This window comes from Rhineura floridana, chromosome 7 (assembly GCF_030035675.1).
Source record: "Rhineura floridana isolate rRhiFlo1 chromosome 7, rRhiFlo1.hap2, whole genome shotgun sequence".
Lineage (NCBI taxonomy): Eukaryota > Metazoa > Chordata > Lepidosauria > Squamata > Rhineuridae > Rhineura > Rhineura floridana.
The window spans coordinates 34,888,188-34,901,948 of record NC_084486.1 but is presented as its reverse complement, the minus strand read 5'-3'; the positions used below and the strand labels follow the sequence as shown (position 1 = coordinate 34,901,948).

At 42.8% G+C, this 13,761-nt stretch overlaps 1 protein-coding gene across 2 annotated transcripts in view; it reads right to left on the bottom strand.

Moving 5' to 3' along the window:
• The window catches only part of HK1 (hexokinase 1), a 72,443-nt gene that overhangs the window by 21,053 nt on the left and 37,629 nt on the right, over positions 1 to 13,761 (bottom strand). For both annotated transcript variants that reach the window (XM_061635201.1, XM_061635200.1), the window contains 6 exons: positions 11,873 to 11,992; positions 10,316 to 10,411; positions 9,449 to 9,548; positions 9,163 to 9,346; positions 6,172 to 6,327; positions 4,534 to 4,767 (listed from right to left, as the gene is read on the bottom strand). In XM_061635201.1, coding sequence (XP_061491185.1) covers positions 4,534 to 4,767; positions 6,172 to 6,327; positions 9,163 to 9,346; positions 9,449 to 9,548; positions 10,316 to 10,411; positions 11,873 to 11,992 — 890 coding nt within the window. The remainder of the gene's footprint in view (positions 1 to 4,533; positions 4,768 to 6,171; positions 6,328 to 9,162; positions 9,347 to 9,448; positions 9,549 to 10,315; positions 10,412 to 11,872; positions 11,993 to 13,761) is intronic.

The window sequence follows — 13,761 nt, the reverse complement described above, 5'->3', positions numbered from 1 at the left end:
AATTAGGCTTCTGGAATACAGAAAACTATGAGTGCACTTTTGTGTGAAAAGGACTGTGAGTTCGGTTCAGTTCTGCTACTGAAAGCAAACTCCTAGGCTCCGAATGTGCTCAGAAACAGCCCTTGTTCTTTCATGCTAACTGTGTCTTTTCCAACAAGTTTTGATTGGTAGATCTTGGGGTTCAAATTAATAAACCAAAAACAAAGTATGACTGACAAGCCTGAAATCTGCCCACCTCTACTGACTACTCACTCCACAGAAATACTCATGCTCAAAGAACAAGAGCAGCAGATTATCCCCTATTTGCCCTCAAAGTAAAACAAAGAATTGTCTTAACAGATTCAAGTTGATTCAATCTAATAACTCAATCCTAAACAAACTTACTCAGAAGCAAGTCTTGGTGGCTGCTTGGATCCAAAGTATGACATCAACACTCTACCAGGAAGGAAGAGTTATGCCAGTCTGCCATTCCGCCCACATACACAGCTAGGACATTTATTGGTTTATCCTGAGAAGCCACTCAAAGAAATTCAAATCCGCCTGGCTAGGAAACGTTTAAAAGGGCCAATTCTCCTAAGGAAGGAGGCTACAACATTAGCCACCAATTCGGGTAAATAAATACAGAGCTGGCCTTCTGCTCTCAGGCCCAATCAAACTACAAGAAAATAAGAAGTTGTGATCATTCGGAACAAGTACAGTTTCTTACATTTCCTCAAAAGGAAACCGATCCCACATGTTGTGAGAAACAGCATTAGATGCATTTTATGAAAGCAACAGGGAAACACCAACATTTTCATGGAGGCAAGAGATAAGACCCTAAGAAGTGTCCTGCTGGATCAGACCAGAGGCCCATCTAGTTCAGATTCCTGTTTCCCGCAGTGGTCACCCAAATGCCTATGGCAATGGTAGGGAACTGTTTCAGCCCACAGAGCTAGAAATTTATCTCTCCCATCCACCTGTTTATCATCTGACGTCATGATGATATCTGGTGACTGATAGCTGGGTGGTCCCACCCATCTGTCAAAGTGGACCCATGGGGTGGGAAGAGGGGTCTGCACCCAGCAGGACTGAACTCTCTGGACTGAACACCAGCTGAGGAGAAGAGGGTTCAATCCTGTTCTCCGCAAGGGTCTGCTTCGCCAGCGCATTCCCCACAGGGAATGCACTATCAAAGCAGCACTGAGCAGAACTGAATTCTCCGCTCACCAGCTGATGAATGGACGGTTCAATCCTGCTCTCTGCAGGGGTGGCGCTCCGCTAGCACATTTCGCACTGGAATGTGCTGACAAAGTAGCACCCAGGAGGAGTCAACTCCACCCCCTGCCATCAGCTGATAGACAGGTAGGTGTGGTTTGGGGGAAATAGCCTTGTGCATAAAACTGGACTCCCTGGTGGGTCAAGATTGGCCTGTGGGCCAGAGGTTCCCCACCCCTGGCCTGTGGAAATCCCACAAGCAGGTCAGGAGGATAGCAGCCTTTTCCACTCTTGATTCCCCAACAACTAGCATTCAGAGGTTTTTGTTAAAAAATAATGAGGCTCAAAATTCTGTTAAAAAACAACTCTGTTTGAGCTGGTAAGAAGAATGTAGACTAGAGCTTTAGGTGCTGAAAACTGACACAGTTCCTTTGAAGGAATAGCTTCTCTAGGTGTGGTAAGATTTAGAACAGCGTCAAAGGTTTATGGCTGCGAACAAAAAGGCATTCCTTACCAAAGAGTGGAGCTTTAAGCTGGGCAGCTTCAAAGACATGAAATGAGAAAACCAGGGAGGTTTTGATCAAGCAAAAGTGACTGTTTCTCTCTGTCTGGGATCATCAAGACAACATCTCAATATCTAACTGCTTACGGCTTTGACAGTAAAAGGGCTGCAATCCTAAGAGAAAGCAGTTCAGTTTATACTTTCAAATAAAAGTTGTTGGGATCCCCCCAGCAGCCCATTTACATTTTGGTGAAAGATGGAGCAATCAAGGCTCATTAATCAACTATAACTGGAACTGCTTGATCTCAATTGCTTCATTCATTTCATAGGTCTTATTGACTGGGCTTCAACAGAACCAAGAAAAACTTCGGTTTGAAAGTCTCTGAATTGTATTTGTGTTGGAAGTGGGGCAAGAGCAACTCCTAATTTGTTTTGTTTGTGCTCCAGAGGGAAAATAGAGCTAGGATCCTCCAGATGGATAGGCTTGTTTACCTTACCTGTGATGCTCTGACTGACTTCCTTCTGTCGCTAGACTGTTACATCTTTAGGGAAGCTTACCTGCCCCTCCTCCTTCCGCCCTTTCCACTTCTTTCCTTCTCCAGGAGACATTCCCTTTGTCTCTGCTCTCTTCAAGCAAGGGGCTAACTCCCATACCTGGGCGTCATGCCTCCAACTTAGCCAGTTAGTTAGAACTAGGTATGCCTTTCTATCTACAATGTATTTCCAGGAATAAAGTAGCTTTTCTTATTTTACTAAGTCTCAAGTCTCAGTGATGCTGATGCAGGGTAAAAGCCTGCTTTCTTAGGCAAACACACGCACATGCGGGCACACTCGCATTTCAACATCTGCTGTTACTCTGCTGCTGTGGTGTTGCTTTAAACTAAATTAAGCACACAATTACACACAGCGCAACAGTTTGGAGGGTGGGTTCGGGAGATATCAAGCCAACTGGATTTGAAAACAGGGCACTTCTATTTTGTCGAGTATCTTATTATGAATTCAGATTCTCTGATACAAGAAGTGTATGGCATAAGTCAAGGTGGGGGACCTTTTCAGCCTAAGGATTGCATTCTCTTCCAGACAACCTTCTGGGGGCCAAATGCCCATGGTAGGCAGGGCCAGAGGCAAACATGGGTGGAGCAACATTTTGCCTTTGAACAGTAGGCTAGTCACTACAGACACCTCTATCCTCCATCCAGGCAAGCAAGAAGCATCACCAGAGTTTGAGGACACATTGTGGCAAGAGAAAAATACTCAAGGAGACTGCAAAACATGGCTGGCAGAGGGGCAGGCTGGGGGGAGGGGTGTCGCTGGAGAAAGTCTCAAGGGCCAGACACAGAGGCCTGGAGGGCCGCATTGTGCCCCTGCTTCTGAGGTTCCCTACCGTTAGCATAAGCAATAGCATCGGCGTGGATTCACCACACACACTTACTACAGTTTCTCCTAGATGAGTTATCCTCCACACACAGTAGGGATGGAAAGATCTATCCATCTAGGTTCTCTCAGTTTCTCATTTTTCCAATCTTAAATTCAGTTCACCACATTTCTGCAGCAATTTGCAAAAAAAATTTTTTTTAAATCCTAATGAAAATTCTCCAGCATTTTAGTGTGAATTTATCCTCAATTACACATTCTTTTGACTATTGTACAGTTTCTTGTCATATAATTCATTTTTGTATGTTATTTTCACGTAAATATTTGTTTTTAGGCACACTTTCCCCTAATATGCATTTTTGTAAACAGGGCCAATGCCACACCACCGCAAGCTCTTGGGCACCAGAATGGTGCACACACACCCACCATGCCCATATTTTAATACACCCGGTCACACTACGTCTGGTACTGCCATGTCAGCACGCATCCCTGCCATCACCCAAGATGGTGGCAGGGGTGTCACCACACCCCTACCGCTATCTAGAGTGATGGCAGGCATGCATCCTGATGCGTTGCTGCCCCTGCAGCCATCTTGGGTGATGGCAAGCATACGACCATGCACAAGATGGCATTTAAGTGCACTCCAGCTGTGTGCATGTGTGGGGATGGTGTCGCCTGGGAGAGTGGAGTTCCTGCTCCACATTACCGTCCAGTCACACCTCATGACCCGATACTGGTGGGGTTGGCAGAGCAGGAGCTCCACCCTCCCAGCCGCAGGGGCCCCTGGCCAGTGCCCAACCTGAGCCCCCACTGGTGCCGGGCCTGTTTGTAAACACTGTTTACTTGGCAAACTGCATTGCAAAATTTGGATAAATGCAAATTTTGAAGGATGGCTGTGTTTCAGTTCTTATATTGTTTCAGAAAGTGCAAATTTGATAGATTTGGCTTGAAATGTAAACTGAATTTAATTTCTTGTCCATCCCTAACACACAGGCACATAGGCTAGGGCAGAGGGTAATATCCAGGCAACATACATAAATATACCACTCTCCATGGCTGCCTTTCAATGATGTGGCATCATTCTGCATGTAATTGGAAATTATACCCTTGTATGTATAACTGCATGCATGGTATGAGATAACATGCCTAGAAAAAATAATAATAAAAGAAAGCGCAGGCTACTGCATCTTATGGGCACATCACTGCCATGTGCAGCAAATAGTTGCAAATACTGTCAGTTGTAAGCAGCTGTCTGGTATAAAGCATGTGCAAGATAAGCAGGAAGTTACAGCCCTGTGATATTAGCAACCCACTTTCATCTATATCAAGAGTTCTGTTTATTAAGCTCAAGTCCAGAGCACTCATCCATATGGCAGCTTCATGTGCTACATATCTGACCTTTTGCAAGAGATGTTCCCTAACAGGTGCCAAGATATAATTATGGAAACAGCACAAGATCTTACTGTGGATGCATCTTGTAAAGGGAGCCATCAACCCCCACCGTGGTGCGCAAACGGCCCACTCCCTTATTGTCCCTCAGCTGATTCAAGATTGCTCCCAGAGCAGCAGCCACCAGGTTTGCAGAGCGGAACGAAACGAGTGTACACACATGGTGGACAGCAACACAATCTTCATGGGAGGGCTCAACTCCAAGCCGGGCAAGTATCTCTTTGGCTTTATGCAAACCTTCCTTGCTCCTAAAAAGAAAAATCGCAAAGAGTGAAATGTTTTACAAATGTCTAAAAGTTACAATAAAGTAACATGAACTTGAGTGATGGGCTTTTAAGGGACAATATTGTAAGAGTCTGAGAATGGGTGCAACCATGTCCCAAACCATGGGTCACAGAAGCCTTAGGAGGAAAGTGAGGGAAGGCCAGGATCCTAACATTGGATACTGGAGCCTGCATAGCACAATAGCCTAATAAGATTTTCAGTTCCACTGTGCTGGATTTGGATTGTGGGTTCTCTGTTTTGTGTCCCATTTGTAATCAATATGGCCAATTAAGGGTAAAATTCCTGAAGCCTTTATTTAAATGTAGACAAAATAGTGCAAAGCCAGAGTTAGGTCAAAAGGATTACAACTGCAGAAGACGTACAGTTTTCAGTATACCCTGGAGGAAACACTTAATTTACTGCTGTTGTCAGGAGCAAGATCCACGTGAAAAATCCAGACCACAAGAATGTTACAGAGAGGCAATCGCCACATTTCCACATCATGCTGAGCCATGGTTGGGCACAGCCTTCCCCAAACTGGTGCCCTCCAGATGTTTTGGACTGCAGCTCCCATCATCCCTGACCATTAGCCATGCTGGCTAAGGCTGATGGAGGTGGGAGTCCAACAACATCTGGAGGGCACCAGTTTGAGGAAAGCTAGTTTAACACAAGGTGGAGGAGCTGCAGTGAGTTCAGGTGTGCCTCGGACTTGCATCCTCCCTCCCTCCCCTCTCCCTGCATGACTTGGAGGATGGCTTCAGCCACATTTAATTGCAGTTTCCTCTAAAGTTGGCTTGTCAGGTGTGAAACAAGGATCATGGTTTACATCAGCTTTCCCCAACCTGGTGCCCTTCAGATACTTTGGACTACAACTCCCATCAGCCCCAGCCAGCAAAGGCTGGTTTACCCTAATCTATAGGTAGCTTAAATAAGGCAGCTTCATAAGCCGTGGTTTGAAATGGGTTTGTTTCACAACCTGCCAGAGTTAATGATAAACCACGATTCCAGGTTTGTATGACATGACAAGCCAACTATAAAAGGAAACTGAAATTAAATGCTGCTGAAGTCCTCCTCCCAGCCATGCAGAAGAAGAGGGGCGAGGGAGAAGGCAGTGTGCTCATTGTAATTTAGAATCTAAAGTTAAATGCAGATTATATAAAAATAAATATGCACATTATCTGAGTCTTTTCAAGATAAAACTCTGACTACATTTGAAAATTGGAAAGGGCAGCCTATTAACCTAAAATAAAAGCAAAGAAAGCCAAAAACACTATCTTTAAAAGCCCACCCAGGAGTTGTCCTTAGAATTCAACTGCAGACATTCACTACAAAATCACTACTAAGTTATGCAAGCCTGGAAGCCTAGAAACAGCTTCAAAGCTACTTACTTCTCTATGGCAGAAACATCTTTAGTTTCTAATTTCCCTTTGGTTAGAAGTTCAGGAGTGATTCGTCCCTCAAAAAGGAGACCTTCTTTGGCCATTTTGACAAGGATAAGCCTGACAAGTTCCCCCATATACATGCCACTGACCATCTTCTCAAATCTGAAAAGAAAATACAACAGAAATCAGACATGATTGATTTACAGGTGTGCAGCCCAATCCTACATATCAATTCCCAATAGATGTCCATAAGATAGGATTGGGGTTGGAATCATTATTTAGCCATAAAGCTTACGGTGTGGTCCTGAGCAAATAGCTCTCTCTCAGCCTAACCAACTCAACCCCCACCCAAACACACATAATAGCATAGCATAAAATTAGATAAAATGACAGGTAGGTTCCAGAGACCCTTTTGCATAAATGAAAGGCACTTCCATTAACTCAAGGGGAGGGGTATCCCCAATTTCTGACAACTGTCCCTCCAATCCGCCTCCAGGTACAGCACCCTGCTGCCATGCCACTTTCCCAAGCCATTCTAGAAGGTCCCAAAACAATCCACTTGGGGAGTGGGGGTAGACTGCAGTGGGACAGAGGCAGAAATGCCCTATCACAAGAGCAGAAGATCCCATAGCATGCAACTCCACTATGAGTCTTTGGGACAGACATTATAACCTAAAACTATAATAATAATAATGATGATAATGATGATGATGATGATGATGATGATAATAATAATAATAATAATAATAATAATAATAATAATAATAATAATAATAATAATAATAATAATAATAATAATAATAATAATAGAAAACTCAATATCCAGGTATTATCCAAATTATCTCTGGGGCACTATCAGGATTCCGTTGTATATGCAAACTCTGTGCTGTAGCTAACTAGGCAACTTAATCATGCAAAACTGATGGCTAAAACCTAATCCATTCATTCTTAGGCTGGAACCCAATATAAGACATCTTAGTCAAATGAGTTGTGATTAATGAACCAATCAATCAATCAATCTATCAAACCTGCATAAATGTGAGTTTGGCTAAAACAGTAGTTTGAAGGGGGGGAAATCGCACACACTTCAGAAGGTGAATGTGCATGTCAGGCAGCACCTTAAAAGAGGAATTTTTCCTGTGTGAGAGTAAAGGGGAAAGACTCTTCTAAGACAGTGCCTGTAGCAGTTCTCATAAGTATTTATTTTTAAAAATACATAACTTTTAAGTTTAATAGAAAGGATGTCAACTAAAAAACGCTTTAAGGTGCTGGTTTTGACCTTTAAATCCCTATATGGTTTCAGCCCAGTCTATCTAAAGGAGCGTCTCCAGCATCATCAGCTATGCCGCCCAAAAGCCTCAAAAGACCTTCTTTCTCTCCATCCCATCAGTCAAAACAGCCAAACTGGTGAAGACTAGAGAGAGGGCTTTTTCAGTTGTGGCCCCCACCCTGTGGAACTCCCAAATGATCTCTGCCATGCCCCTTCCATGATGAGTTTCCGTCGGGCCTTGAAGACCTGGCTCTTCAGGCAGGCTTTTGGGGTGGGCTAGATTTTATCTTCATTGTTTTTAGATTTTTAATGTCTAGGTATTGTATGCCTATTTTGTACGTTGCCCAGAGCGGCTGGAGAGCCAGCCAGATAGGCGACAAATAAATAAATAAATAAATAAATAAATAAATAAATAAGCAATCTGAGTGATAAATTAAAAGCTGCGCTGGACCAGATGGTTCAAGAAAATTAAAGCAATGTGATCTAGCAGAAAGCAGTCAACTTCAGATAATTATATTGTGGCTTATTAAGCCACAATATTCACAAGCCTTTTGTCCATGCACACAAGCTCCTTCATTCCTCCCTTTGCATGAGCCATGATTAAACCAGAATGTTTTTTAAATAACCATGGATTCCCATTTCATCTAGTCTGGGAAATTACAGTTACCAGCGTCAAAACAAGTCAGGATCGTAAGCCACGGTTCAAGTTGGTTCAAGATCCTCAACTTTTTCCACATTGATAACCATAGTTGCTCAGTCCAGACAAAATGGAAAACTGTGGTTTATTAGAAACTTCCTGGTTTAATCATGACTCGTGCAAAGGCAAGAGGGAAGTGCAGAAGTGTACAGTAGGGCCCCGCTTATACGGCGGGTTAGGGACCAGGCCCCCGCCGTAAAGCAGAAATCGCCATAAAGCGGAACCCGTAGACTATAATGGGACTGTCGCGCGAAAATGGCGCGAAAATGTTGCAAAATGCCGCAAAATCGACTTTAAAAGGGGGAATTTCCCACCGCCGTATTAGCGGAACGCCGGAATGCAAAGCGCCAGTAAGCGGGGCCCTACTGTAGTGGCAAATTCAGAAGTGCACAGTCCCTTCATGATAGTCTCAGTCATGCCCCCTCCCACCTTTTTTGCTGCTGGATTGAGTATGAGATCCTTGTTTGGGGCTGTGGGAGAAGGCATTAACAAGTGGGAAACGTGTTTGCTACTGAAAAAGACTTTTCAGTGGCTGACTCACTTCCTTTTACTCTGATTGGCTCCAATCAGCAGCAAAGGACAAGGAAGCATTTTAGAAGACTCTTCTCCATGGTTAACACACTCCCCTTTGATGCTGATTGGCCAGTAGGATGCTGGAGGCATAGAGGTCTTGCTGGGACCCTGCTCCCAAACACATAAAGGATCTAAGACCCCCCAAGACCCTGGATGACTATACCCCTGGTGAAGTGGCTGCATGCAAGACAGAAGGCTTGTATCTGTAGTTCCAGGGTATCGTCTGAAGGCAGATGAGGCCACTACTTTGCTGAAGCAAAGTCGATCTAGGTGTGGATAGTGCTTGGATGGGTGAATCCCTGGGAACTGTACGTACACCATCTTGGGTTCCATTATGGAAGAACAGCACAATACAAATGTAAGGAAATTTTAAAAAATCTGCTTAATAAACCAACAAACAATTGTTTAAATGCAGCCAGTTTTGAAGTACAGCAGATCAATACTTGTGGTCAATTACAATTGCTTCCCAGGATTTAGAGAACCCCGGTCAATCTCCCTGTCAAATTCAGTCCGAATGTCTTCTAATAAGCCATCGTCTCCAAATGCTCCCCATTCAGTGTTGATGCACATCCGCCCTTCATCGCCTTCCACCAGATCAATGTGCCTCATTTCCTCCATGTAGCAGGCATTTGTGCCAGTACCTTGAAAGAAGAGAGTGGGATTAATCAACAGACTAAAAAACAAAAGAAAAGAGTAAAATGTGAAGATGCATTATGCTTAGCAAAGGAATCAGATGTTAATACCAATAATCAAGCCAACTTCGCAACGTTGGTCATCAAATCCACAGGTCATCATTGTCCCTACGGTGTCATTGACAACTGCCATAATGTCTGCATCATAGTCCTTTAAAATGAAATGGAATATTTCTAAGATCATGCAATTTTATCAACACGTTTCAATATGCATATTCTACTTGTCACTGTGTCATAAAATCTCAGTAAATACCACTACTGGGCATGTTGTTTAGGTCAGCTAGCAGATAATGATTTTGTTCCCTTATTACTACTGACCCAGGACCCTTATCCTTGAGTCTTATATTGTTTTATTCTCTACAAGTCTATCAGTCAAAAATCTGATTCCTCTATGTGTTAGGATCAGCCTGAGGCACTTCTGGATTGGATTGTGGGTGCATTCTGCAGCATCCTCTTGACACAATTATAGCCCAACAGTGGTGGATTTACTCTGCTTTAGTTTGTTCTGTGATGCTGCCAGAATGCTACCACATTTTTGCTGCCCAGAGGGCAAAAGCAGGACAAAAATAAACCAGAACATTTGTGGTATAAAAAAAAAATTACAGGATTTCAGTGGGAAATTATGGGATATGCACCAATTGGAAATGAAGTAGTGTGACTCCCCAAAACTTTTTCAGGTGCAAAACAGTACTGAAAGCAGGATCTCATGTAACCAATAGCATCATGAGCACATATCACCATGAACGCACAATAAAAAAAAGGTGTCTGGAGAAGCTCTAGGTGACCATCTAGTCATTCTAGAATGACATCAGCAGGGATTAACACAGTCCTTGCCATCTACAAGTAACAAAATATGTCCCATACTGGCTAGTTCATATATGTGCAATCCATATACGTATACAAAAAGATAACTCTTACCCCACGTTTCTTGATTGCTTTGTTTAGCAACTTTACTACATCAACTCCCTCAACTCCACTTGCTCTGAAACGTTTTGTCCAGGTTATCAGAATACCCTGTTAAAATTAAACAGTTAGAATTATGGCCAAAAGAAATTATGTTTCTTTGACTTTTCAGTTAAAAAAAATGAGCTCAGAATAGGGATGGGTGAGAATTTCAATTCAGTTTGCATTTCAAGCAGAATTTATCAAATTCGCACTTTCTGAAACAATATGAGAACTGAAACACAGCCATCCTGCAAAATTCGCATTTATTCAAATTTTGGGATGCAGATCGTCAACTAAACAGTATTTATAAAAATGCATATATTATGGGACAGTGTGCATAAAGGCATGATGTGATGAGAAATGGCTTGCAAAAATATGTACCTTTGTCAAAACTGCCTACCAAAATGTGTTTATTTGGAGAAATGTGGATTAAAATGGAGAATTTTCATGAGGATTTTTTTTTAAAAAAATTGCAGATTGCTGCAGAAATGTAGAGAACTGAATTTAACATTAGAAAAGTGAGAAACTGACAGAACCGAAATTAACAGATCTTTCCACTTCTAGCTAAGGATCAGTTTTCACTTGTGACAGCACTGCTGGATTTCCTGTATGTGAACTTGCCCACGTTCACATGATGGAAATAATCTGATTGAACACATATACAAACATACTCCTTTACCTACTCTTGCTACAATCAGAGGTCTCCATTATGGAGGCACTACAATGACAGAGCTGCAGCAAACATAATCAACGGTATGCATATATTTCAGCTCACATGCTAAATTCTTCTCCAAGAAGAATTTATATGAGGCTCCCAGTGGTCTTCTTCCTAAAAGCTACATAGGCTTATACCCGGTAAACTCCCACAATCCAACAGCGTTGCATGCTTCTGGGCCAACTGCTGGGAGATGAAGTTTTGATTCAAGGCCACATTCAAACCATACATTTATTCCACTATTATTATTCCACTTTAAACAGTCATGGCTTCCCCCAAAGAATCCTGGGAAGGGTAATTTGTGAAGGGTGCTGAGACTTGTTAGGAGACCCCTATTTCCCTCACAGAGCTACAATTGCCAGAGTGGTTTAATAGTCAATCTTTCTTCTCATAGAACTCGGGGAATTGTAGCTCCATCCTTCACAAACTACCATTCCCAGGATTCTAAGGGGAAGCCATGACTATTTAAAGTGGAATAAATGTATGGTGTGAATGTGTCTTCACAAGTGTCTTCTGACAGCTTGCATTTACAAAACTGCGACAATAACACAACCCAGTAAGAACAATAATTTATCTGTCACGCACCTACTGAAACAAAGTCAAATCAGCTAAATGGCATTTTAATACCATCTAGCTCTTCCAGCTGGGGAAGATCCATAGCTCAGTGGTGCAGCACATCTGGTGGTTCAATTGGTGAGACTGGGAAAATTGAAACCACTGCCAGTCAGGGTAGACAATACTAAGCTAGATGGACCAAATAGTCTGGCTCAGTATAAGGCTGCTTCCACAGTCAAAAAATTGTGACATGTTCTTACCTCATCTAACTTGGTTTGCCTACATGGAAAAGAAAACGTAAACCCAACAGGTAATTTCTTGTTCTTGATTTCCTGTTTCTCCATGAAATCGCCTAAGCATTCAGCAACGTGATCAAAAAGCTGAGAAAAAAGAAATAAGAAGACATTAGAATGCACATGACGTACATACATACATACATATGTCTTCATCTCATAATCACTATTGGAAAAATAATTAAGAGAATTCATACCAATAAAGATTATTTTGGAGTCAGCCCTATGAACCTGTAGAACATTAGAAAATTAAAGCTATTGATATGTATTGTACACATGGTGGCGGGGGGAATCTTCCTTTTTAAACAATGTTCCTTGGCAGACTTCTCTGTGAGCAAATCTCATTGGTTTTCACTATAAGCTGCAATCCTGAACACATTTACTTAGAAGCAAGTCCAACTGAAATCCATGGGATAGTAAATATGATCATGTTAGGATAGCACAGTAAAGCCCAGTACAGGTATATATGTTCCTCATCTCCTAATCCTGGCTAGGTTATGGCTTATTTCATAATAAAATGTGTTATGCCATAATAAAAAGTGATTTGCCTTTTCCACACAGCCTTCCTTCCTTAATTCTTTGATATTTTAACTGTGGCAAAAATGTGAAACTGCCACTAGCTCACCTTTTCCTGATGCCCCTTCCCCACTTGGATTCCCTGCTCTCTTCCTTTCTCAAACCTAGCGTAATGTGTGTGCTGATTTTACTGACAGCCACAACGGCTATGTTTTATCTCCTCTGTTGAAGGCAGTGTACCTCTGAGTAGTAGTTGCTGGGAATCAGGAGTGGGGAAAGTGCTGTTGCACTCAGGCCCTTCTTGCAAACCTCTAGCTGGCCACTGTGAGAACAGGATGCTGGATAAGGTGGGCATTTGGCCTGATGCAGCAGGGCTGCTCTTATGTTCAAAACATAGTTTGCAACCATTATTAGAACCACATTTACACGTTCTGGTTTGAGCTTAGCCATGGTTTACCAACTATGTTATGCTAACCATTGTCTGCTCTGAAAAGGGAAGTCAAGGGGAATTCATGAAGGGAGAGGGAAGGAAGAAACATGAGCCTGCAGCACATTTCTGATCTCCCATCATGCCTCCATCAGATGAGTCCTCAGAGAAGGATGAGGAGCAGAGGTTTGGCACAGGAGACCCAGGAGAAGGAACAAGCAGACTCACCCCATCACTGGAAGATGTTCAGGATACAGCTGGGGCCCCTCAGTCAGACTCAGGGAGTGAACAGGAGACCTCTCCACTTCCTGCAGAGCAACAATGCCTACAAGTAGCAGAGCAGTGCAGGCATTCTGGCCGTTTACGTCTACAAGTTCCTGGGAGTCAGAGGGCTGATTGCTAGCACCTGAACCACAGAGGGGAGCTTAAAAAGCAGTGAGATGCTGTTTGCCCTTTGCTGGAAGCAACGCCAAGACACCAGCATGAGACCCTCGCCAGCCGTGCCTTGAAACCCAGATTACTTTCATTAGAATATTGGACTTTGCTTTGTTCACTGACTTCGCCTTTTGGAAGATGACCTGGTAGGTGCACTGAGACCCCTTGACCGTCTCCCTCGCTTATCTGCTTTACAACCAAGCCCCTCTATAGGCAGCTGCTGGCTAGTTGTTTTACAGCACTGTATATCACCTTGGTGCAGCCAGCAGAGACTGACATCTCCTCACCATTGTCAGCAGACTGGAAATATTATGTCTGCATTGGGTATTAGAGTTTAGACTGGAAATCTCAATAGACATTATTCAGTGCATTTTTATGCCACAGTTTAGCAAAAGATCTGGATTTTAGAGTAGGGATGCCCATTTGGCAGATGAAAACATTTATGAACAAGTATCTATTATTATTTACAAGGCTAAGC